The sequence below is a fragment of the Phyllostomus hastatus genome, unplaced genomic scaffold (genome assembly GCF_019186645.2).
Source record: "Phyllostomus hastatus isolate PE091 unplaced genomic scaffold, TTU_PhHast_1.1 phas_scaffold_216, whole genome shotgun sequence".
In the NCBI taxonomy this organism is placed as follows: Eukaryota; Metazoa; Chordata; class Mammalia; order Chiroptera; family Phyllostomidae; genus Phyllostomus; species Phyllostomus hastatus.
In genome coordinates this window covers 16,660,220-16,687,230 of record NW_025334018.1, presented here as the reverse complement: position 1 = coordinate 16,687,230, position 27,011 = coordinate 16,660,220, and the positions used below count along the sequence as shown (strand labels likewise).

General features: G+C 47.1%; 1 protein-coding gene across 2 annotated transcripts; it reads right to left on the bottom strand.

Moving 5' to 3' along the window:
• Positions 1–933: 933 nt before the first annotated feature.
• Positions 934–27,011, bottom strand: LOC123804349 (chloride channel CLIC-like protein 1). Of its 2 annotated transcripts, none has more exons than XM_045816540.1 (11): positions 26,871–27,011; positions 18,098–18,249; positions 17,610–17,711; positions 15,344–15,451; positions 12,573–12,794; positions 12,203–12,343; positions 10,418–10,511; positions 7,153–7,250; positions 6,528–6,674; positions 4,604–4,945; positions 934–3,383 (listed from the first exon to the last, which is right to left on the bottom strand). In XM_045816540.1, exons 2-11 carry the CDS (start codon positions 18,224–18,226, stop codon positions 3,117–3,119), a joined length of 1,650 nt encoding a protein of 549 aa, XP_045672496.1. In that variant the 5' UTR covers positions 18,227–18,249; positions 26,871–27,011; the 3' UTR covers positions 934–3,116. The 2 variants fall into 2 exon arrangements, with proteins under 2 accessions (XP_045672496.1, XP_045672495.1); XM_045816539.1 differs by having other exon boundaries at positions 18,098–18,227.

The window sequence follows — 27,011 nt, the reverse complement described above, 5'->3', positions numbered from 1 at the left end:
CACGGAGGAGGACGTGGCACGCGCCGAGCGGCTGCAGGGCCGACTCCGGGGCGGCGGCGCCGCAGGTGTGGCCACGACAAGGACCCACCCCCGACACAGGAGCAGCCGCTGCAGAACCGCGCTGGGGTGCCCACGACATCACCGGCAGAGGGAACGTTCCAGCTCCATTACAGCCGCTTGCGAGCACTGCCGTCTGAGTGGTCCGCTGCTGACCGAAACGGCGCTGCGTGGCGCGTGACCACGTGTATTCACAGACATAGATACATGCATACATATGTACGATTCCAAATCGTATCCTTTGTTGCAAAATATCGCTGTAAAACTTTTTTAGGTCCTAGTGTTTAAAAAAACCCAGAACTAAATCGTTATGTCAAGAACCTAGCCATGAAGAGAGAAAACAGGTAAAAACACATCAAACTTCAGTACAAAAGATGGAGGTTAGGACCTCAGTGGTCATTCAGCGTCTTCTCAGAAACTAAAGGGAGTTCACGCGGACACCTAGTAGGGCGTGACGGAGCAAACACGACGACAAGGACGGACAGAGCCCGGGCACCAGGCCCGGGCACCAGGCGGGGACCCGTTCACCTCCGGTGCTCCGGACTCCGCACAGCCGGGGCTGGGGGAGGGGCTCTCCCCACAAGTCCTTCAGCTGGTGCCGACGGGCGAGCAGTGAGAACCACTTCTCCAAATAGCCCATGTTTAAAAAAAAAAATGAAGAAAGTCACACAGTCTGGAATTACATTAAGGACTCAGGGTAAAAAAACCTTATTGTCAGAAGTTTCATTAAAAGTACTCAGCCTCTGGATTATGTTATGACTTATATATTCTATATGTGGTATAATGTCCCAGAGTTGCCTTTTAAAAAGTGCACCTATGTTTCACAGGGGGTTTTCTTACAAAAATATTCAATGAGCAAAGACAAACCCACCAGAGCACCATAAAAATAAGTGTTTATTTTGTGTATACGGTAGTTTTGGATCCTGTAAACATTCAGCATTATTCCACTTTAAGATTGCTTTAAAGTCTGTGCCATTCTGAGTCTCCTCAAAGCTTGTCACCGTAATCCTTGACTTCAGCGATGCACATTGGCTAGGAAATCAACAAGTCTCTCTCCTAGCTATAACCTGGCCTGGACATGTCCGACGTGCTCTAGTCAGTCTTCCCTGATCCCTGTCCCCACCCGACAGCAGGCACGCTGTCTTGCTACCTGTCAACGCAGAGCTCACCCCCAAGCGGTCATCCGTAGTGGAGAATACAGAGACAAAGTTGACTGAAACGTCTCTGTGACAGGTTCACTTGGGACTGACGGACAGCAGTCCGGAGCGCAGGCCGCACCAGTCCCCTCTCTCAGTCACGGTCCACCAGCTGAGGCCCCGCCCCTTCAGAACCAACCCGGCCCGGAGGACGGCACCACCTGTCAGTACAGAGGTCCAGCCCCCAGCGGATCGGGTCACACGCATCAGTGTCCACACGCCCATTCCAAACCATGGGCTTCCTGTCATTAGCTCACTTGTTATGGGCCTAGTGCCATAGTTTTACACACAATTTTTGCACTTTTTGGAAAAAGTGACCACCTCTCTGATGAAACAGTAAAGATTTCTGCAACATTAAAGTGGATAGTATTAACACATAGAATACTAAAGGCATCTAAGTGATGCCTGAGGAGCCAAGGAAAGGCGGTTTTCCGCACTCCCTGTGAAGAGCGCGCCAGCAGCACAGCACGGGGGACGCAGGTCAGTACTGCTGCACTGACTGTGCACAGGGCCGGGCGGGCGCTGGGAGCCTCGGGGGCCGCTCCACAACGCGTACGACTGGCTGACCACTGCGCTGTCCACCTGAACCTACCAGAAAATAGTACCAAGTGAAAACTCTAACTGCAAAATAAAATTGGAAAAAAACATATCAGAAAGCGAATGCTCTGAATAAGTCTTTTTCTGAAACAAACACCTGAGGGAAAATTTTAAGAATATTCCTGTCTGTTACTCTTAGTAAGCAGCTGGACATAACTTTTAGTGCGAAGGTTAAAAACAGAGGACACCTAAATGTATGTGAAATTTGCCTTCTAGCTAGGTACCAGCCTAATTTATATAAAATTTTCAGTTTAAAATGAGGAAGAGTCTCAGAAACCAGAGTAAGGTGGCGTGCTGAGCGTGTCGCCTGCCCACAGCTAAGGAGAGCGTCCTGCTCTGCAGTCCCCATCAGGCTCCTCCTCTAGGTCCAGACCTCCAGACACGAGCACTCGCTGTGGCCCCAACAGCGGGGTTCGCTGCCACACAAGCGAGGTGCCGAGGTACCTGATGGTCTCGGCTTCGGGTCTCACAGAGTCCCCGGGCACTACTCCTGGTGGGGAAGGGCAGAGCCACCCTCGGCCTCCGTTCACCACAGACAGCTGGACTGCCACCTCAACCGAGCTGTGTTCTCCGGAGTCCCGGGGCAGCCTTCAGCCTGTCTCCGCTCAGGAAACCGTCACGGGGGCAAGGAGGCGGCACCGTAACGACCGGGAGCCAAGACACGCAGGCAGAACAGGACACCACGGACCCACCGCCCCGTGAGCAGCCGCACAGGGCGTGGGTGCTGCTAACGCGGACGCCACGGCTCTGAGGACGCTGCAGGACACGGAGAGTCACCGTGGCTAAATGGTGTGCGAGAACCTGCTGCTTCTGCAGCGCCGTGCGCAATTAACAGACCAGCCCAACTGAAGTAGCTGCCCCAGGACGTCTCCCAGGCAACACACACTCAGGGTGACCTGGGTCCCCCGTGTGTCTGTAAACATTCAACTGCTTTTTCAATGACCCTAGTTCCATAAGGCTTGAATTATCCAGACTTAGTGATGCCTGCCACAGGGTCACTGATGAGATCCTGTTCCAAAATTCACACTTCAAACTTCGTGGGGTGTGTCTTCACCTCCAGTAGAAGATAAAACAGAGAGAGGGAAAAAGAAAAAAAAAAAAGAAATACATGTGTGTTTGTTAATTCTGATTGTCAGTAAAAATATTAATGTTTATGTTGGCCACTTTGTAGTATCAAGTATCTGTAGTAAATGGCTGTGAAAAATTTATGTCAAAATCCCAACACAAAAAGACCACCTCCAAGCTGTGGTTCGAGTCCGAGTTCCTCTAGACACACGGGCCACCGGGCGGGTCCCTTCCACCTGCTGCTCCTGCGGCTCCGGCAGCCGGGCCTGCCGGGCTGGCGGGGCTGGCGGTGCTGCCCTCCTCGGGGCTGCCTTTGGCATCAGTCTGGAGCTGGGCCTTCCCTGCTGCTGCCGAGCCGTCCACGCTCCCTGAGGCCTCCCGGCCAGAGGCGAGCTCAGGGGGCCGGCTGCCTGCAGTGCTGCTCTCCGAGGGTGAGCGTTCTCCTGGGCCTCCACCAGTCCTTCTGGGCTAGAAAGTACAGAGTACATTTTGTTTCAGTTGTTTAAGTGACACACTGGGAAGGCTACTAATCACGCCTAACTGGCTTCTATGCAACGCTGAATTCATCCGGAGTGCCGGACTGTAAAGGTGTAAACACCCAGCCTCATGGAACCGTGCTGGGCAGAGTGGGACACGACGAGCCCCCTGGTCAGGACCAGGGACCCGAACTGCTGACTCCTCCTGCCTGGTGAGAAGACAAACACTGTCTGAATACATGCTGAGTTCTGGGTGCTGGGGACACCGCGGGAACAGACCAGACAAACCCGGGCCCTGCTGGAACGTACTTGCAGGTCAGGGAGAGAACCCCGGGCAACAAACTAACAAACAAAGCATCGCGCCGTAAGTGGGCTGGGGGCAGTTGGGGCCCGTGGGCTACGCCGGAGGAACGGCTCCGGGTCATGAACAGCCAGCACCAAGGCTCCGAGTTCAAGGACTGGTCAGGAGTGGAGCAAGCGAGGAGGGGCCATGCAGGAACAGGTGGGGTGCGGGCAGACAGCGGGGGCCCCAGGCCACACGGCAATTTGGCGTTCAGGCTAAGTGGAGTGGGACGTCACCGGAGGACTCCTGAGATGACTGTCAGATCCACGTTCACTACAGAAGCCGGAAGGACGCCTCCACGTTCTCCAGACCCACGCAGATACCTGTCCGTATACTAGCTCCATCGAAACGGGGTCTAATTCCTTCGGCTCTATTGTGTTCATAGCTACTTTTCAGGCTTTTACACGTGCAACTTAAACTTTGCAAAGGACAATACAAATCCCTGTCTCACACAGAAATGGGAATGTGCCTTTAAACAGTCGAAATGGTGGGGGGAAGTCCTCACATCCTGCAGGTCAGAAGCACAGTGAGGCCGGCCAACGATACCGATTTGGGAAGCCGAGGTTCTAGGTCCCCCGCCTCCTCTTCCAGCTGCGACTCAGCTCTGCTCTGGGCTCCCCGGGGCTCAGCCTCCCCCGGGGCTCCCTTCTCTCTGTCTCTCGAATGCTCACTGGTGGTCTCCTGGGAATTCCCATCTGTGCTAACAAACTGCCATGAAAATCCGGACTAACTCCTGACCACAGCGAGGAGGACAGCGCGTGCATGACCGGACCGCAGTGACAGAGCAGGGCAGGTCAGTTACCCACAGGTCTACAGGGAGCACCGAGGCCTCGAGCAAAGGCACAGAACACGAACCGTCGCTGACTTACACTGGACACCACCTCGGGGCGCTCTCGCGTCTCTGTGTCTGGCAAGTCACATGCCCGGAGCACTTCGGGGCTCAAGTGGCCAGTGTGAATTCTCAAGTCAGCATCTCTCTCTCTCAAAACTCGTCTTTTACCCTCAGACGTTCTGTCGTAAGGGCCTTGCTCAGGGGGGCCGATCTGGCCCCCACAGTAAGAGTCTGCATCACCTGCTCCACCACTGGGTCTATAATCGATTCTCTGCTGCTGGCGCCGGTCACCTGGCTGAAGGGCCTGGGGCGGCTCTCTTCCTCGACCACCTAAAGGTCTCAGCAGTAGAACTGAGTTCCCAGCACCATAGCAGAAACCCTAGAAGGAAAAGACACACGTACTCCTGAGTACTTAATCGTCGACTTACAACGAAATTGTCAGGGGCTTTTTTATTCAGGGTGCTAACAAATTTTATGTAATTTAACCTATGACATTTGTGGATACAAACATGCTAATTTAACTTTTTTCATTAGAGGTCTCTACTACAGGGTAGCCAATGAAAAGGAGAAATCACTTGGTATTAAGTAGACACTTCAATCAGCTAGACACATTCTGACCGCATTGTAACAATGGTGGTTGGGCTGAAGCCGAGAAATTTCCACTGGAAGGTGCTAACTGTCTCATAATTGAGCATATGTTTTCTCCATTCACACCCATCACAGGAGGTAAATGCTGAAAACTGTTCAAAGTCGTACATCATTATGTCAGCATTCTCCTGCAGGTTCATTTTTCTTTTCTTTTTTACTGCCATACAAACTTGGCCTCAGTCACAGCTGCAACCCAACAGGCTTTGAGTCAGGGTCCATGGAAACGCCCGGCAGCACTTCTCCAAGGGGGGCCGGCGAGCCCCGGGAGGACCTGGGCGGTCCCCACTGCCCACGACACACAGGCAGGAGCCTCCCTCCCCTCCCGAGCGTAAGTGGGGTCTCCCGGGCCTCACGGACTTCCTCGCTGGTGGTTCACGGGCAGTGTGCTCGCACAGACTGGTATTTCAAAATTTCCTGTTTTAATTCTTACTATGTCAAGTATCAATAAATAAAATCCCCATAAATAAGAGCCTTTGTGGCCTCCAATTCTTGGGAATGCACGGGTCCCAGACACAAAATGTTCTGTAAACTAGAGATGCTCCTTTGTGAAGACAGAAGCAGCCAAGGCCTTTCTCCTCAGGCAGACAAAATGACAAGAGGTGACGGGCTTTGCACGTAATTTCAGTGTCTGAGACTGAAATTACAGTGTTACACACCTAACGTCACCTAGCAAACCCACGCCCCCAAACCACTGCGTCCTGTAACCAGAAACGGAAACAAAACCCACAGCAGCAACCATCTGAAAGTGGCGGTGAATTTGAGTCCTGAGGGAAGACACTCAGAGGCACACCTGAGGTCCTTAGGTTTTGTGTTACGTGACGACCGCTCTGTGTGGGCCAGGGCTGAACACCGACGGCACAGGAAGCCAGACACTGTGGGGAAGGGGCCAGGCACACCCCCCTGTCAGGAACGCCTGCTCCTGGTCCCCAGACCGCCGGTGCTCTCGCCTTCTTCCACCCACACCCTTCCTGACGCTGTACAACCCCAGGCTGCTCCGACTCAGCGCTGCAAAAACTCGGACTGGGACAAGGAGGCCCATCTTCTCAAAGAGGATGTAAACAATTTACTTTGTATTAATTCACCAAGCGCAAAGAACCAATTTAAAAGAAGGTCGTATTTTAAATCACCGTCATGGCATCTACAAGCCAAGCTGAGCACCACGTCCGTGCTCAGGAGGAACACACGCATGGGGTATGAATCAAGCTGTACCACCGAAAACCACCTTCTCCTACCACCAGGCACTTTGCTGAAGCCTAATGACTCAGAAGTGCTTTGTTCCGTAAACCCCGGGGTCCGCGGCGCTCTATACTGACCAGGACGCCCATGGCCACGATGATGAGCAGCGGGACCTGGTAGAGCACTGGGGTCTCCTTCATGAGCGCTCCAACAAACTCCCCGATCCCTTTTCCAATGTGCTTCAACGGCTCCGTGACGAAGGTGGTGAACGTGACCGCCACTGCCTAAAAAACGTGAAAGCAGCTTCATTTTTCTCACAGAACTGCGGCACACACTACTGGTCAAACCTCACTGGGCACTGAGGCCAAAGTTGTGTTACATACATTCAAATGCTGCCCCATGCTTTTAAAAATACGGAAATCACTGGGATAGAGTTTTTCCCCCCTGGAACAAAGGTTTATTAGCAAAATGACTCTGAAACACACTAACAATTTCTGCCCTACCTCAGTTGGTTCAAGAGTCGTCCCAATACGCCAGGGTTGTGGGTTCGATCCCTGGTCAGTGCTTATGTAAGAATCAACCAGTGAATGCACAGCTAAGTGGAACAACAAATTGATGTCTCCCTTTCCCTCACCCCCTCCTCTCTCTAAAATCAATCAATAAAACAATTTTTTAAATAAAAATAGTAAACACAATTTTTAATACATGCAAGGGTTATTGACTTACTTTGTATAAGTAATTTTTACAGAATATATTCCATACCTTTGTTGGGGGAACCAATAAAACAGGGTTGACTAGTAACAGCTCATAGTATTTTTGGCATGGGTCATCCTTATAGGTCCAGGAACTTCTAAACCATTCTATTTAAAGAAACAGACAAAACACTGAGTCACTCTTTAAACAGCTACATTTCATTCCCAAATAAGACAATATTTTGGTTTTACCCACCTACCACCACCAATTTTACATTGTTTTACAGACTCCCTGTAATGAAAATTTAAAAAATTTTTCATCTTGTGTCCACAATGTTTATTTTAAAAATCCATTAAAATTGTACAAGTCTTATGCAGATAAAATATTTTGTTATAAAGACTTCTAAAAGGTAGCTATTTGAAAACTGAGGAACTCTGACCAGCCTGCTGGACTGTGTCCCCGTCACTGTCCTGGCTGTGACACTGGACTTGTGTCACTGGGCACGATGCCACCACTGGGGACAGTGGGGAAAGGGCACACGGGACCTCTCCAGACTATTTCCTACAACTCCCTGTGAATCCACAATAATCTCAATGACATTTCAATTGAACAGTCAGTCCTCCCAGTCTGCCCACGTCAGGCTTGCACAAGCACCCGTTGGAGCCAGCGGAGGCACGTGGTTGTCCCTGAGGCCAGGAAGCGAGGCTGGGATCCTTGCGCTCCCACAGCCTTTTGAGGAGCATTAACTTTGGACACCTGGTTACAGGGTCTGCTGAGGTTCTGCCTGCATTGTCATCATGGACTTGCATTTATTCATCAAGTGTCTGAACATTAAACCATTCCCCTTACTAGACACAAATGACTAAAGGCAGTCAACGTTACTGAGAATGTTTACATCGTAAAAATCTGTAAGAAAAGAAGACATTTTTCCCTTTGTAAAAAAAAAAAAGAAAGAAAAATAGCAAAGCTATGAGTTCATAAGTCAGTATAACGAGATAAAGCCTAACTGGTTATTACTTCATATACGCGGATTCACTTAATACACTACGTTGACGACCAGCACGTGCCAGACACTGGGCTGGTGAACAGGGAGCACTGGGCCCTTCACAGGCTGACGGAGGAAACGGGTGCTGTCAGAGTCGGCGGGTCAGTGTCTGCTCCTTCCCCGTCCATCACACAAACGCAAAACTCACTGGTCTGAAACCGAAGACATATGTGTGCCTATCTATGGACAGAGAGGTATATTCACACAGATATACAGATACAGATATATGAAAAATTTTAATTGCTACTTATTAGCCTGACTTTATAAATCAAATCCCTGGCAAAAATTTGTAATATTTTCCTAATGTTATTTAATAAAAATATAAATACAGGTTTATTAAAAAACTCTAAATGTCCCTTTTCATTTATCTAACTCCCTCCTCTGCTTTCTTTCCCAACCAATCCAAAAAATGAAATAAGGGAAATATAGTAAAGACATAATATTTTAATGTAATATTAAAATACATAATATAAGGGTGGGCCCCCCAAAACCCCAATATTATCTTCTAATGGGCGGGTCCCGTGAGGTGCAGGCTTCCCCACTAGGTTAAGTGTTCTAGGAGGCCCACCAGCTGGCGCTGTTGTGAGAGGCTGTGTTTGGCTTCAGTGAATTTTTTTTTAAGACGCTTTCAATGTGTTTGCCCACTTCATGATGATTTAAGGGCACACCTGCCCAACCCACGCTGAGTGTTCAGCAGTTTTTGACCAAAATGAAATGACCGCCATGTCCCACCCTCCCAATTCACCCAATGTCATCCCAAGTGGTTTGTTTCTGGTTTTGGTTTTTGGTTTTCCTGGGTGAAAAAAGCCCTCAAGGGGAAACACTTTGCTTACGTGGAAGTGGTGAAACAAAAAATGGCAAAAGCACTAAAAGACATCAAAATCGATGAGTTCAAAAACTGTTTCGAGCAGTAGAAAAATGTCTCAATAGGTATACTCCATCAAATGGAGAGTACTCTGAAGGTGGCTGAAGCTTAAACATGTAAGAATACACATTTTGTTTTTCACCCTGGCTGGTGTAGCTCAGTGGACTGAGCACAGGCTGCGAACCGAAGGGTCACCAGTTTGATTCCCAGTCAGGGCACGTGCCTGGGTTGCGGGCCAGGTCCCCAGTAGGGGGTGTGAGAGGCAACCACACATTGATGTTTCTCTTTCTCTCCCTCTCTTCCCCCCTCTCTAAAAATGAATAAACAAAATCTTTAAAAAAATACACAATTTTTAATTAATAAATTCCAGAGTTTTTTTGGGTTCCCCCTAGTATACAAGGGCGGGCAAAAGTAGGTTTACAGGTATGAATACACAAAACAGAATTTATTCTTGTATTATTATTGTACTATTTATTTACATTACAACCGTTTTACCCACTCTGTATATCAAAGACCATCAGAGAACGGAAGCCACAGGTATAATCACGAGAATTAAGTTTACATATCCACATAAACAGTCGATGTTTTTGGATAATTTAGGATATTCTAAAGGCATAATTGAAGATGTCATTTTGATATGGCAAACACACAGATGACGTCTCATGACGTCTGTACAATTTAAATCTACGTAATTTCAGTAACAAATGTCATCTCAATAAACTTAATTAAAAAACAAAGTCATCCTGGCTGGCGTAGCTCAGTGGATTGAGCGTGGGCTGCGAACCAAAGTGTTGCAGGTTCGATTCCCAGTCAGGGCACATGCCTGGGTTGCAGGCCACGGCCCCCAGCAACTGCACATTGATGTTTCTCTCTCTCTCTCTCTCCCTCCCTTCCCTCTCTAAAAAAGTCACAACAATGGGGTAAAAAATACATAATTGATATATAACTATATCTATAATTTGGGAATGACATTGAAAATACTGTTCAGGAAACTTGCTGAGAGTAGGTATTTGTGTAAGGCTGAAGAACACTGTCTCTTCTCCTGGTCTTTTCTTTGCTTTAGCTTTGAAACCTAAGAGTTGTCTCGCATGGTCTTCCGACATTAAAGGCTCTTCACAGACCCTGACTGTGAGCTCAGTCAGGGCATCATCCCAATAAGCATAGGTTGTGGGTTCGATCCGCAGTCAGGACACATACAAGAACCAACCAATGAATGAATAAGTGGGACAACAAATCTATGTTTTTTTTTTTCCTTTTTCTCTCCTTTCCTCTCTAAAATCAGTACACAAAAACAAATGAAAGATTCCGCCATGGAAAGCCTCCTTCTGGCATTTTATCATTTCTTTGTCATTTCTAATGTCTTTTCTCAGTCTCAGAAACTCTATTCAAAATAAGGCCGAGTGAACCAGCAGCGCCTTACTTACCCCAGAGACTTCCGGACCAGTCCATCTTCTCCGCACACGCGTCGCCCAGCGGCTCCATCTTGGCGACTTCGGCCTGGTGCTGTGCGAAAGCCACCTGCCCAACACAGCCCGGAGAGAGCCTTGAGCCGCTGCTCACCCTGGTCACGCCTCCACACCCCAAACACCTTAGTGCAGAGGCCAGACTGTTCAAAAATGCTTCACAGAAAAAATACATCCACGATTTCTAAAGAGTAGGTCTTTTCAGCTCACGACCAAGCAGTCTTAGTGCAAGAAGCGAGGACGAAGAACTAACTACAACTGCCTTCGGTGTCAGTAACTGCGACAAGGAAGGAAAACCTTGTCACTAGTTTTAAAAAATTAGTTCAAATTTAGTCTATACCATGCCCCAAAACATGTCTGTATGTGTTAAATGACTACTCCTCACTGCGTGATGAAATGGGGTTTTGCTCTGGATGGTCCTTCAGCACAAATGGCCCACATAAAGGTAATGTGCCTTTTATGAACTAAAGCCCCAGGGGCAATCAGTGAGGTGCACTATTCAACCAAACAACCGTCCTTCCTTTGATCTGCAAAGACTTACCAGTTCTAGGAGCTGTGGAACTTAGAAAAGTCTTTAAAAAAATCTCAAAGATTTAATCAGATGAATTCATTAAAACTATCTGGCTATTTGACTCACCCTGATAAAAAAAATCTAAAATTTTCCTGCAATGATTCTGCTATTTGGACAGGAATAGCAGTGCTTCTTTCACGTTTCTGTATACACATTATCCCAATTTTTTTCTTTTCTTTTTTTTTTAGGTTTAGAGTTAGGGTTTTAGCATGATTCCAATTTTGGAAGAATTAAAATTTAGAAAAAAGACTGTAAAGTCAAAATACTGATAGTGATTATCTCTAGGTCACATTAATTTTTAAATATCTCTAGGTGATATTTAAAAATTAAATTTCCCAACCAAAGCACCGCAGGTTCGATTCCCAGTCAGGGCACATGCCTGGGTTGTGGGCCACATCCCTAGTGGGGGCCAAGTGAGAGGCAACCACACACTGATGTTTTTCTCTCTTTCTCCCTCCCTTCCCGTCTCTAAAACTAAATAAATAAAATTTTTTAAAAATTTAAATTTTCCTATGTTTATCTTTTCTAAATTCTCTACCTTGAATATACCAGGAAATAACTTTCATATCAAAGTTATTCATATCAGGAAATAACTTAAAAAAAAAAAGATGATATTTTGCTATCATTTCTAGCAAAGAATAAAAGAACATATCCCAAATCACTTAAATAAGAGTTTTTAAAATGTGTCTACCTAGCTCTGGCTGGTGTGGCTCAGTAGACTGAGGTGAGTGCTGGCCTGTGAATCAAAGGGTCATGGGTTCAATTCCCAGTCAGTACATGTGCCTGGGTCCCCAGTAGGGGGTGCATGAGAGGCAACCACACAATGATGTTTCTTTCCCTCTCTCCCCCTCTATAAATAAATAAATAAGTAAATAAATAAATAAATAAATCTTTTTTTTTTTTTTTTAAGTATCTACCTAGCTCTCTTCTGGTTTAGCTCTTCAGATGCCTCCCATCAAGAGTTAGATTATGACAATTAGAACTGAACTTTTTTCCTCACTAACTAGTCAAGAACCCAAAAGCCAGGCACCTAGAGCACCTGCCAATTACACACCCCCATCTCCAACCCCGGCCTCCACCCCTCACCTGATACAAGGTTAGATACTAGCTCTAAATGGATTCTCTTATTATGAAAGAACATTTTTACATTTTAAAACCTTCCACCTAATTAATACCTTGTATAAATACATCCAATTCCATGCCGTACTGATGAGAAAACTGACACATAAAAAACGTCTCAACTGGGTGGACCAACGCACGTACGTCCACAGCTCCGTAGCCACTAACAGCACGATGCACAGCAGACACAGAAGCACCTTGAAGACGGAAAGAAGCAGAGACGGCGGGTCACTGTCAGGCTGTCCTCCTGCCAAAACCATACCCGTCAACAAAAACAAAAGGACTAGACTCAAATGCACAAAACTATTTGCTCCAAATTCATCGGTACAGTATGAGTGACCTAGTACAGGTTCTTAACATAATTACGGTGGAGGGCGACAGTATTTCAATAAACCCTGTTAACCACGCCCCCTCCTTGCAGCTTACCATAAACACGTCATACGGATCCACGCCAAAGGAGTCTTCAAACCGCCACTTCCACTTTTCAAAATCATGAAACTTAAAATTAATTAAAATATCACTTAGTGCTTCATCCAGGGCACCTGGATTCCAGTTTTCTCCGTCGAGAAACTTCTGTATTTCTATCAAGGTTTGTCGATTAAGGATAATCTCGGCATCATAATGCATATTGCCTTTGTTTTCGTCCGGCTGAATTCAATTTGCCCCCCGAAAAACAAACAATAGGAAAGAGAATTTTATTATTACTCAGTGAAATGTTTCAAGACAAAAGTCAACTTGGAACTAAACATATAATTAAATCACAATATTTCACACATATTTAGTTGGCCAAAAGGTTTGTTTTTTCTGTACGATGGCTCTAGAAGTGCTTAGTTGTCTTTAACTTCATTTGAAACAATTTTGTTAGACTGTGACAGCTGTCATGTCCGCATGCATTAAAACAAGTCAAAATTGGTGAAATTTTATGTAGCCATTTTAATATTGAAGACGGAAGAAAACAAGCAACATTTTCAGCATATTATGCTTCATTATTTCAAGAAAGGTAAAAATACAACTGAAATGCAAAAAGAGATAGATCTGTGCAGCATATGGAGAAGGTGCTGTGACTGGTCGAACGTGTCAAAAGTGGTTTGTGAAGTTTTGAGCTGGATTTCTCGCTGGACAATTCTCCAGTCAGGGAGACCAGCTGAAGTTGATAGCGATCAAATCGAGACATTAATTGAGAACAATCAATGTTATACCATGTGGGAGACAGACAATATACTCAGAATATCCAAGTCAGTGAAGTTATTGGTGAAAATTAAAACTGTGTCTTTTATTTTATGGAAAAAAACGTCTGGAGTTTTTGGCCAGCCCAGTATAAAATAAAAACACCCATCTCAATATCTCATAGGCCGACACGAAAACAAAAGATAATACATGCAAAAATTTCAGAAATTATAAAACTCCACAAAGAATGTACATTTTACTAAAATATAGGTGGTTCCTGCCGTAGGTATATTCTACAGTCACCCCAAACACTAATTAGCAAATACTGAACGAACCATTGTTCCTGCAACAGGAAATACAGGGGGAAGTGCCTACAAACACGTTTTCACCAGCTGCCGGTCAATAATAACCTTTTTAAACATTACTTTCTATTCAAGGACACCTTATTTGACGTGCACTGCTGAACCACAAAGCTCCACTGAGTTCCAGGCCAAGAGTTCTGTCACTCACGCCCGAACGGAGCTCCTCCGGCACACGTGCCTGGTCCCTGTGGCGCCTCACAGCCCCCCGAGTTCGGGGGCATGGACAGCACTGCGCCGCGGAGCTGCTTAAAAGCAAAGTGACCCCCCACACGCCAGGTGTGAAAATGCAGCACGGAAAAGCACACGTTTATCGTCCAAGAGCTGAAACGAGACGGCAGACCGTGGCCTCGCTGGATCTCAGCTGGGAGCGAGTGTGTCGGGCAACTCGGCGTCCCGCTGGCCTGTGCACGTCCGAGAGTGGCCCCAAAGGACCATGAGCACCGACTCTGGGGCTGCACGTGAGGTTCAGTGACTAGGCAGATAGGCACCCATGGAGCCCACAGCAACGAGGGTCGACTATCTCATGACCCAGTCCACGACTTTCCATGTGCAGAGTCTCAGGGGGGCTGACGTGTGCAGCGATTCAGACTGGGAAACGAAAGGGGTCTCACACAGCAGAAACTCTGAGTTCCCGTAAACATGCATTATGTAAGCATGTAACCATCTGTATTAGTGTGAGTTCAGGTTAGCAAAATCACAGCGAACATCTACGTCCGTAACCAGTTAATACAGATAAAATTCTTTCCTCTTTTGTATGAGTAAATACTGTTATTTATATTAAAAAGTAAATATAAAATGAGAAAACCAAAGTGTCATGTCAGATCACAAATCATCACTAAGCATAAAAAAGCAGTCATTAATCAGTATTTTTAAAAACCAGGCACCATGTAAATAACACACCCCAGCACCCCAAGCTGTTACTTTCTGGCTATTCCTCATCTACCGGTGAACAGGCTCCGCCCCACCTCGCACACACTCAGAGCTGTGAGACAGGGTGCACACACGAGGGCGTGTGCTCTTGCACTTCCAGGATAAGGGGGACCACTTAATTACTCCTCTAGTACTCCTTTCCTGAAGTTTTCTTGACATTCTGACTGCGTAAGTGAAAACGATGACTATAAAAGTGGAATCTTCACGTTAATTATGAACGATATGCACACGATACCCAATCCTGTAAGAGCAGCACTTGCCACAGTAAAAGGCTTGGGGGACAAACTACTTAAAACACGTGTTCCTCCCCCTCCACACGCGAGGATCCTCCACCATCTGCGTGAGAGTGCGTGATGTGCCAGAAAACAAGTGAGGGCCAGAATGGAACTTCCTTCCCCAGTCAGGAGCTGACCGAATCTCCCGACTGTTTGGTAAAGTTCAAATAGCAAATTTAAAACAACACCCATCCCCACCCCGATTAAGTGGTTCGGCATGGGGCTGAAAACGTAAATCCCCATGAACACGAGGAAGAGGAGTGGTCGGCACCGCCTCCCAGCAAACCTCGGCAGACAGGTGGCCACCTTGGACCCCGCATGCACAGGTTCTGGGAAAAGGGTCCGTCAGGAATTCTCCACGAGAGCACAATGGAAACGATGCTCTATCACTGCTCTGCGTAACTGGGTGTCGATAAGTGAAAATACCCTCTACACTGCTTAGTATCACCCTACCAATACTCACAAGTCCGAGCTTCCTGGCTTCAATTAAAATCTTATTTAAGTATCTCCCCAAAACAGGATTTCTTTGACTTTCATAGTCTTTCTTCTTTTTGCTTTCACATTCTTCAATCTGTAATCGTACACACACAGAAAATCCACTGTTAGCATCAAGTTTAAGGCAAGGGTCAGGTTTCTAACCGAATGGCTCCATCAAGACCAAGGTGAGGCACTGGTTATTTCTATCAAGTCTGCATTAAAATGGAGAGTTTGCCTGCTGTCTGTGGGCCTTCTCTTTGCAAAGGGCAAGCAGGCAGTGACTGAGGAACACAGGCCCAGCACCCAGCCCTGACTGGCAGTTTCTCTGCTGACTGAGCAATTTTAAAGCTGGAGATCATAAAGCAGGGGGGCAGCGAAGTGGGTCAGCAGAATCTCTGGACCAATGTCTTTGCAATGAGGAAGGGGGAGGGACGAAGGGAGGACAGACATATAAAGAGACAGAGAAACAGACAGGAAGAAGTGAGGAGGAGGAGGACACAGCAAAGAATTTCGTGAATGTATGTATTACCTCTGGCCACTTATTAACTTCTCCTGTCTACGACTGACCACCCCCCACTACATGGGACGCTTTGGGCAGACAGGAACCATGGCTTTGCCGTAGTGTCCTACTACACATGGCAACCCCTCGGCACATAAATCTTCCTGAGAACATCCTCTGAACTTAGCCCTACAAACACCACGGCGGTCCAGTCGCCGCGTGAGGGCAGGGCGTATTCTACAGACACCAGAACTTGGGATAAGCAGCTCTCATTTTTTTTCACTGAGTGTGGGCCATGAATTGAGTCCAGCACAGAAACGGGCCTCGGATGACGCACAAGACAATAACAAGCACAAACTCAGGCCACGACACTGGAGAGAGAAGTCACACGGCTGTTTCCTCTGCTTTCAGGCACGGTTTACAAACTTTTATATTGTTAAAATTTCTCTTCAGAAGAATCAATGTTATTGTTGTGTTTTTTTAACAAGGACCAAGACTTCATTTTACCCATCGTGTTTTTTACAATGTTTGAACCAAAGTCACACACAATGGGATGAAAAACTTCTATAAAAGGGCATTTCTGCTTTTCCTGCTGTGGCACCATCCACTCACTACGCCATGAAGCACAGAAATGGAGGCACACTCTACCCCCGTGTTTCTTCGCTAGCACGCGGCTGAGACAACATTCATGTCTGGTAGGAACCACAAGCAGGTGCTTATTATCTCGAATTGAGACATGGCTGGGTCTCAGTGACCGAGCACTCCCGCCCCTCCAGCTGGAACCTCCCTCCCTCACTCAGCGCAGCACGGGCAGGTGCGCTGGTGAACCACCCATCGTGAAACGGGCAAACGCACTGAAAGAGTCTTCAAAAAATGTTCACTGGAGCCAAACGCAGCCTCTCATATACAGATGTGTTCCTGGAACACTCATTTAGCAGGGAAAGCCTGTACTACAAGGGCCCACCCTCCAGAAGATAATTCCACTTTTTTTTGAGGGGAGACCCCTCTTGCAATAATCCCCTATATCTGTAAGAGTAACCCTTACGCTTCTGAGCTGGTAACAGGCCTCCTCCTTTACTTGCTACATTTGCCATGAGTCTACTACACACCGTCCAGCACTGGGACAGGTGAGAGAGAATCAGGAATGAACAAAGCATAGTCCTTGTCCCAAGAAATTTTCAGTCTGGTAAAGAAATAATTACAACACAGTGAGATAAATGTTATTACAAGAAAATAAAAGTACTATTTTTTAAAAAGACTAGAATAACAAGAGCAACCAAGCCTAGAGTAATTAAAGAAGAAATAATATACAGTTGACTCTTGAATAACATGGTTTTGAACACCTCAGGCCCATTTATATGCAGATTTTTCCAATAAATACATTCTATATTATAAACATATTTTTCTCTTCATTAGGATTGTCCTAACAGTTTCTTTTCTCTAGTTTACTTTATAGTAAAGGTATAGTATATATAATACACATAGCATACAAAATATGTATAAATTGACTGTTATCCACAAGGCTTCTGGTCAACAGTAGGCTATTAATAGTTATGTTTTAGGGAGTCAAAAATTATACCAAAATTTTCAACTGGGTAGGGGGTTGGTACTCCTAAACCCCACCCTGTTCAATGGTCAAATGTACACAAATTGTACAGTATACAGAAACAAAAATAATGTTAGCAAACAGAAAAACAGAGTGACTTAACATATTATAAATGATGTACAATTCATGAATGAAAAAGAATCTCACCTTACGAGTTACAGAATCAAGTCTGCTGTAACATTCCGACAATTCTTGAGCGTATGACAAGTCAGGACTAACCTCTTTTTTCTCTGACAGACCATAGTTCACCTAAAACAGAGTAGAAGATGATTTTATTTTTTTATGGTTGAGTTGTAAAGAGTCTATTGTTAATGAAGACTAAAATTTTAGCCTCGTCATTTTATGACTTTGCTTGTTATATTCTTCAACTGTACTGAAGCGCCAAAAAAAGTAAGAATCTCAAATTCATATACTAGCTAAGAACTAAAATCAAATTAGTTTGCTAGCTGATGGGTTTTACACTCAAATTCAAAACTGAAATGATCTTAGACTGGGAATGTCATGAAAGATCCTGTGTGACTGCTAACCACTGTATCCACACGCCTCTTAGAGCGCTGAGCAAACACGCACACGCACAGACCGTCTCCGTCACGGCACCGGCGAGGCCGCACGCGCCCACGCGTGGTTGCCGATACCTGAGGTTTCCTCATCGTTCCTGAGGCTGCGTCATAGTTGAGCATGTCGGTGGGGTCGATCCAGTCGTCATCGTGTGCGTAGCCGGTTACCAGCCACAGACACGCACAGAGCAGCCGAGAACACAGCATCCTGCATGGAGACCAAGAACAATCTACAATAAACACGGTGAAATGTGATTACTTTTACAAGAAACTGTAATAACTGTCTATGACTTTCTAGTGCTAAGATAATGCTTTCTTTTGTGCATAAAAACTTGTGCACAAATATTTATAGCTACATTATTCACAATAGCCACAAAGTAAGAAAAGTGTCCATCAACTGATGAATAGACAAATAAAATGTGGTATGTCCATTGAATGAAATATTAGGCTATAAAAAGGAATTAAAATGTATTTTTAGGAATGAAGTATTAATACATGCTACAATGTGGAGGAACTTGGGAAAAAGTCAGTCACCATAAGCCATATTATATGACTCCATTTATATAAAATGTCCAGAACAGGCAAATCTGGAGACAGAGTGGATTCATAGGTACTTAGGGCTGGGGCTGTAATAAGGGACGAAAATGTGTTAAGTGGCACAGGGCTCCTTTCTGAGGTGTTGAAAGGTGATCTAAACTGTAGCAATGGGCTGGTGCATCTCTCCACCCCACTCCCCTCTTGGGAAGTGAGTAAAACTTTGCTCTCTGCCTTTTCTTTTGGTGAATTCTTTCACAGCCCATGTCACCAACCACTCTAACATTTTGGTGGCCCATATGGCGACATTCTCTATTTCTCCCTCTCCTCCACCTCCTGAGACTTGCGACCAGGGGAGCGGTGGGCAGCGGAAGGTGGGCCCGGGCTAACCCCCAGCCCTGCTCTGAGGTGGGGAGAGAGGATGCTCATGCTTCTCCGTCTCTCCGCACTCTGCGGGCAGCCTCCTCCTCGCCCCCACAACAGCAGCGGCTGAGTCATGCCTGGACTCTGGATGTCACCAGAAAGCTTTAAGAAATTAAGGTTCACTTTCAAAGCCAGTAAGAGCCCCTTGGGGAAATGGCCTGCTACCTTGCTTGGTCATGGGTTCATGGCAGTCCTTCTAGGCCTGGAAAATGACTAGAAAAGCAAAAGAGCAAACTGTGACTAACAGCCCCCTCCCACTCTACACAACCGTTGGCAAAAGAGAACACTAGAGCAAACTGCAGCTTATGCAAAACCACCCGAAACCTCCTGTTACAGCGCCCCCAACAGCCCAGAGGCCACACAACAGCAACACCCCCACCCTTTTACAATCCAATTATAATCCAGTAAAAACTCAAAGGCCCTAAAAAATTAAAAAAATCATGGCAATGGATACATACATTTGTGAATATATTAAAAACCTGAAATGGCCCTGGCCAGTGTGGCTCATTAGATTGAACGCTGGCCTGCAAACCAAGGATCACCTGTTCGATTCCCATTCAGGCACATGCCTGGGTTGCAGGCCACGTCCCCAATGGAGGGTGTGTGTGAGAGGCAACCACACAATGATGTTTCTCTCCCTCTCTTCCTCCCTCTCTTCCCCTCTCTGAAAATAAATAAAATTTTTTTTTAAAAACCCACCACCAAAATGTCAACTTTAAATGGATGAACTACATAGTATGAGTCATTTCTCAGTAAAACTGTTTAAAAAGAGGTATTTTAACCAAATTGCCCCCATTTCTTTCTAACAAATGGGAACTATGAAAGGTGCACAATGAAGACCCAGACCCCAGTAAAGATGGCGGACTAAGTAAATGCTGTGCTCGCCTCCTCCCACGACCACATCGAGATCACAACCGCATTAGAGAGCCACCATCATTAAGAACCAACTCTCTCCCGCACTCCCGCACCTTCCCTTCCTCTGTTCTTCCCTCAAACCTTTGCTTTCTTTCTCCAAAGGCCCTTCTTTAGCCTCTCTAACTTGTTTCCCCAAGCCACAGTACCTCGGTCCCACCCCCAAACTCGCTGCACAGCTCCTGCCTGCCCCACCCTGCCCACCCTGCCCACTCTGCCCCTCCAGCCCCTCCAGCCAACTCTAACAGAAGTCCTGGCTGAGCACGAGCAGAGGCGGTGCCACAGTACAGCCCTCTCCGTGGGCCTGTAAATAACCCAGCACCTGCCACGTGGTGGCCCGCGAGCAACTTGCTCCTAAAACCAGAGTCTATAAAGAGAACTACAAAAAAAAAAAAAAGAAAAGAAAAAGAAAAAGAAAGAAAGAAAGAAAGATAGAAATCATACCTCATGCAAACAGAAAAATAACTAAACCTGGGGTAGAAATACTTATATCAGATAAGACAGATGTTACAACAAGGGCTGTGACAAGACACAAAGAAGGGTAATTCACAATGATTTTAAAAAAATCAACCCGACAAGCGGATATAATTCCTGCAAACACCTACACACCCAACACAGGAGCCCCACGTACATGAAGCATATGCTGACAGATATAAAGGGGGAGAGCAACAGTAACAGAAGGGGCCTTCACAAACCCACTGCCCACCGGTGCACGGGTCAACCAGAAAAACACCAGCCAGGGAACAGTGGCCTTCAATGACACATTAGACCACACAGAGTTCATTGACACTTTCAGCACCTATCACCCAAAAGCTGCAAAAATAGACATTCTTTCCAAATGCACATTCAACATTTCGCAGTACAGACCTCGACAGGCCACAAAGCCAAGTTTCAATAAATTTAAGAAGACTGAGATCCTTTCGAGCATCTTCCCTGATCAAAATATTATGAAAGCAGATATCGATTACAAGAACACTGAAAAAATACAGAAACACGTGGAGGCTGAAAAACATGCTACTACACAAGAATGGGTTAACGAGATCAAGGAAGGAATCGAAAGATACCTTGAGACAAGTAAAGATGAAAACATAATAACCCCAAATCTTGGGACACAACCAAAGTAGTTCTACACAGGGAATTTTAGAGCAATACAGACCTACCTCAAGAAAGAACAAAAATTCAGCCCTGCAAGGTGTGGCTCAGTGGATTGAGTGCCAGCCTGCAAACCAAAAGGTCACTGATTCCATTCCCAATCAGGGCACATACCGGGGTTGCGGGCCAGGTCCCCATTTGGGAGCTTGCGAGAGGCAACCTACCATCAATGTTTCTCTGTCACACTGATGTTTCTCTCCCCATCCTCCTCCCTCCTTTCCCCTCTCTCTAAAACATATATAAAATCTTTTTTTTTAAAGAAGGAAAAATTTAAATATACAAGCTAACCTTCCACCTAAGGGAACTAGACATGAAGAACAATCAACATCCAAAGTGATTAGAAGGAAATAATAAAGATCAGAAAAGTAAATGAAATACAGTCTCCAAAAAAAAAAAGTATAAAAGAGGAATGAAACCAAGAGCTGCTTCTTTGAAAAACTGAACAAAAGTTATAAAGCTTTAGCCAGAGTCATCAAGAAAAATAGAGGATCAAAATAAATAAAATCAGAAATGAAAGAGAGGTGAAATCCACATCACAGAAACACAAAGGATTTCCCTTAAATCTGGAATCTAAAATAATAAACAAACAGAAACAAACTCACTGCTACCGAGAACTGGTGGTACCGCACGGGAAAGGAGGAGAAAAGAGGAAGGGGCTGAGATGCGCAAACTGACCGGCACGGAAACAGCCCCAGGGCGCACAGCACGGCAGAGAGAACACAATCCAGGAGAACACTGTCACAGCCACGTACGGTGCCAGGTGGGCAGGAGACTTCACTGGGCGATCACTTCGAAAGTTATATATAAATGTCCAATCACTATCTTGTACACCTGACACATAATATGTGTCAACTGGAATTAGAAAATCTTTTTAAATTTTAAAATTAAGATTCAAATGAGGTGAGTGTACTCTCACACCACTGAGAAAAAGGTAACCTGCTCCATCTAAGCCTCTCCGTACACACTGTAATTGTTTCAGCCCTTGACTACCTCCTCTACTCAACACTGTCCAACACAGCAGCCATCGGACCCATAGGGCTATTTACCTTTAAACCAACTAAGTAAACTAAAACATTCAGTTCCTCCTTCACACGCATGGCTAGTGGCTACCATACTGGACAGTGCAGATACGGAAGGTTTTCAGCATCTTCTGTTGGGCAGCCTGCTGCAGCCCTGTCACGGATACGGATCCAGTAAGGGAGTTCCAAGATGAGAAAGCTTTGGGTCCTCCCCATAACGGCATACAGTAGAATTGTAAGAATAAAATTAACTCCAAGCCCTGGCTGGTGTAGCTCAGTGGACTGAGTGTAGTGTGAACCAAAGGGTCGCCGGTTCAATTCCCAGTCAAGGCACATGCCTGGGTTGCAGGCCAGGTCCCCAGTAGAGGGCATACGAGAGGCAACCACACATTGATGTTTCTCTCCCTCTCTTTCTCCCTCCCTTCCTCTCTAAAAATAAATAAATAAAATCTTAAAAAGAAAAAAAGGATAAAAGCAACTCCAGGCTAACCGTAACTCCTTCTCTGTGCTTCTGGTGTGTTTATTCCTCTGAGACAACAGTGCAATTAGCTCCTTACTGGTCTGTCTCTTACAGGGGTGTCAAACTCATTTTCACCGGGGGCCACATCAGTCTTGCAGTTGCCTTCAAAGGGTCAAATGTCATTTTAGGACTGTGTAAATGTAGCCACTCCTTAACAGTTAGGTGAGAGCTCGGCGCTGCCGCCAGGTAGAAACAAGGCACCGGCTAGATAAAACAAGGTGGAGGGCCAGATTCAGCCCTCAGGCCTTGTGTTTGCCACCTGTGAGTTAGCACAGCGGTTCCCAAGCTGGGCTGTGCAGGAGAATCACCTGTGGAGCTTCTAAAATGCCTGCCCTCTGGCTGCATCCCAGTGCAATTAAATCAGAATCCTTGGGGGTGGGACCCAGGCACTGGGATTCTGGAAGCTCCCCAGGTGACTCCAACATGCAGTGAAGGCAGCAAACCACTGGCCCGAGATGTGAACTGTTAGGGCAAAGGTGATATCTTACTCAAATCTGAATTCCCCTTCCCGATGTTGTCCCCACCTTGCCCCCACACGTCTCCAAGCCCCACACCTACCCAGCGGCTGGCGCATGGAAGACGGTCAGTAAATGCCGGGGAGGCAGGATGGACAGGGCATGGCGACGCAGGCTGGGACGGCACCGTCCAAGTGAAAAGCCTGACTGACTACTGCTTTCAAGGGTGGTGGGAGCTACGTGCTGGAAGACAACACCAGCATTGAGGGTACAGACTGTGGAGAAAACAGGATTCAGAGCCCAACAGGAGACTGAAGCAGAAAAAGGATGTGGGCCGGAGAGTGGTGGCAGGGAGGACAGGAAGAGCACACGTGACCCATTCTGAAGACAAATTCTGCAGGCCTCAGCGACTGAGCTTGGGGAAAGGGAAAGGAAAAGCACGATGACAAATGTGACTCCAGGATTTCTAGGTCCACCACCAGCAATAACAGGATATCATTAACTTAGGGGAAAAAGAGCCCTGGCCAGTGCGGCTCAGCTGCTTTGGTTTATCTGATAAACCAAAAGGTCACAGGTTCAATTCCCAGTCAGGGCAAATGCCTAGGTTGTAGGTTCGGTCCCCCGTCAGAGTGTGTCCGAGAGGCAACGGATTGATGTTTCTGTCTCGTATTGATGTTTCTATAGGCCCCCTCCACCCCTCTCTAAAAAAAAATCAATGTCCTCAAGTGAGGTTTAAAAAAGAGAAAAAGAAACTCAGAATAATGTAGTTTTGGGAATAAATTCAGCAGTCATTTGTCCACCATTAACTAAGTACATACTGGACAGGGCACCATCTTAAGTGACAGGGGTACCAAAATACGAGACCAGCAGGTCTTCCAAGCAGTTAAAACCTAAGGAGAGTGTCTGAGCCTGGCAGGGGCTCGAAAAAGAGGGCAGGGTCTGGGACCAGGGCAGCAGGGAAGGCTTTTCACAGGCAGCGAGGTTTTAACTACTTCATAGACAGAGGCAGGCAAGGAAGGATGGAAATGAAGGCTGCAGAGCTCCAAGAAGAGCAGCGGACAAGGTCACAGTGCTACTACGGGGCCTCGAGCAGACGGTGAAATAGCCACCAGAGGCCAGCAGTGCACTGTGGGAACGAGACTGGAGATCTGGAAACATAGCACTGAAGGGGCGTCATCCCAGGGAGGTGACTCAAAGCCATTCCAGCAGGTGACTTTGGATTGCAACGCCCACAAACTCATGCTGCTGGCAACCACGCCACATCCTCACCGATCAACAGGGGATGGAGAGCTCTCTACCAGGCAAGCGTGAGCAAAGCAGAAACGATGGGAGACCCGGGTGAGGCCCATTAGTGGAGTCAGCTGCAAATTCAAGTCCTCCTGGCAAATCCCCAGGGTCAATGACTTAAGGCTTGAACTTCTTGCAAAACTGGTTTCATGCTTCCTCCAAACAAAGCTGCATCTATCCCTGGTGGGGACCTTGTTAAAAACCAATTCTGATTGAGTAAGTCTGAGGTGGGCCCAAGAGTCTGCATTTCCCCAAGTTCCCCAAGTTCCTGGTGCTGGCAGAGATGTTGGCCCGCAGACCGCGCTCTGGGAAGTGAAAAGGACGAGTAACCCAACCACCCATGCTGGTTCAGCTCGATGGTGGCACCTGTGATTCCAATACTTGCTAGTAATGGTCTCTCTCCCCCAGTTCCTACTTTTTATCATTTTTTCTTTATTTTTAAAACATTTTATTTACTCATTTTTAGAGAGGGGAAGGGAGAGAGAAAGAAGAGAGAAACACCAATGTGTGGTTGCCTCTCAAGAGCCCCCTACTGCTCAAGCACACCCCTACTGGTGACCTGGCCCACTACACAGGCATGTGTCCTAACTGGGTATCAAACCCGGATCCTTTGGTTTGCAGGCCTGAGTTCAACCCAGTGAGCCACACCAGCCAAGGCTGATTTTTTATCATTTTTCATCCACGTCAGGCTTTACACCAATATCAAAGTTTTAATACATAATAGTAGCTAGTCTTCGGGTACTATGTGCCAAACATTGCTACGTTCATTCATTCATTTAATCCTCCCAAAACCTCTCAGAAGTACTACTGCTGTTATCTCCATTTTACACATGAGGAAAACAAGGTGCCCAAGGTCACTCAGCTAGCAAGTGTCAGTGAGGCAGGACAGTGAGAAGCTAGGGTAATTCCTTGACACATGGATTAAGGGAAACTGAAACAAGATAATTATACAAGACCAAACAATTTCGGCAATTTACAGTCAGCTAATGATTCCCAAGGTTTTATCTTCCTTAACCAAGGGCGCTTAGGAGCAAATAAGTGGTTTGCACATCCCAGGCTGTTCTGGGAACAGAACCGCCTAAGTCCGGGTCCAGGGTCCAGCTTCAATGACTTTCTTTAAAAATGAACCTAACCAGAAAATAACCCCTGATCTCACTATACACATATTTTGATGAATCACCACAGTGAGGACTTGCCTGGAAAGCTAATGAATATTCTGTTAAGACTTTTCCCAGCAACCTCCCTAGGATTCCGCTGGGCAAAGAAAGATAAAAAGCCTCGGGCAAAGGAGCCTGCAAGCTGCTCTCTCTAGAGCTCGCCCAGCCTCCTCTCCTCTCTCTGCCGCCTTCCTCCTAAACTCTAAAGCACCGCACGAGGCTGCAAGGCAGGGAGCAGTGGGCAGCGGCAGCTTATCCAGGGCTTACCCCCTGACCCTGTCTCTACTTTTCTCTGGTGGCTTGTTCCAATGTCAGCCCTTCGTCTCACTGTCCCCAGGTTTAGCAAACCTACTCTCAAAATCACCTGGACGCGCGTTGCGAAAACATTCTACACGAACTCAAGAACACACCCACTACCGGCGGGACCAAGGCAGGCCCGCTCTGGGCCCAGTCCTCGTCTGGTAAATTGGACCCGGGCCGGCTCTACCGACACTGCCTCTCCGGGACAAGACCCTAGTAGCCGGAGAGGGGCAAACAGGAGACAGGCTGGATCCACAAGCCTGGAAACGCCGAGAGTGGGTGGGGCCTGAGCAACGACTGAAGAGTTACCAAAAAGGCTGAGATCTCCCGGGAGACTGCCAGCTACTAGGCGGGAATAGACAGAAAAGTATCTCTTTTCAATAAATTTACACGTTTCATGAGAACGACAAAGCTGAGATGGATAGTGGGGTCAAATTCCACATTCACCTAGCACGGCCTGGAAGTCAGAGTTCGGAGTTGAGTGCGCGTGCGCACGTGCAGCTTCCTAGGACCGCGGCCCTAACGCCGGAGCGCGAGCCTAGCCAGCTCCCAGGTGAAGATGATAACCGTGAAGCCGCCCCGGGGCCCCACATTCCTCAGCGCTGTCGGAAACACCTGACTGTTTGTTCGCCACTCAGGAAACATGTATCTCGAACTTTCACATTTATTTGGAGTTTTTCAAAATTCACCACCACTAAATCCGGGCATTTCTGACAACGGTGATTGTTCAAACGCTTCGCAAAGTTTTCAGAGATAACCGAACTCTAACAAGTCAACCAACGTTCGTCCGGGTCGGCTACGCACTCGCCCGCCCCGCTTCCCCGGGCCGCTCGTAGAACAGCGAAGCGAAGCTTATCAGCGACCGCGAAGGTCCGGGAGATGAGGCGGCCCGCTGGCCGGGGGACGAGGGGGCGGTGGCTCGCCCGTCCCGGGAAACGCGGCGCTTCGAACGGCCCGCCAGCCCGGGAGCGCGCGGACTTCACCCTGCGGGTAGCGCCGCGGCCTCCAGGCCGCCCGCGGAACCAGCCACGGCCACCCCACAGCCCCGTAACACAGCCCGCCAGCCAGCCACAAAACCGCAGCGACACTTACGTCCGCGGTCACCCCCGACCTCTTCAAGAAGACAGACAGCGTCGGGAAGGCGGAGACCGTAGAGAGACACCTGCACACACCGCCGACCGCTTCTGCTGACGCCGGGCCCCCGGCGCGCCCTCAGCGACTCGCCCCGCCCTC

What these genes read in the sequence shown, in the direction of transcription:
- LOC123804349 (XM_045816540.1), bottom strand. Translation starts at nt 18,226, where the DNA reads ATGCTGTGTTCTCGGCTGCTCTGTGCGTGTCTGTGGCTGGTAACCGGC. An exon ending in AAGCCAGGAAGCTCGGACTT is followed by an intron (nt 12,795 to 15,343) that starts GTGAGTATTGGT and finishes AATTGAATTCAG; the next exon opens with CCGGACGAAAACAAAGGCAA. An exon ending in TCGTGGCCATGGGCGTCCTG is followed by an intron (nt 4,946 to 6,527) that starts GTCAGTATAGAG and finishes TTTTCCTTCTAG; the next exon opens with GGTTTCTGCTATGGTGCTGG.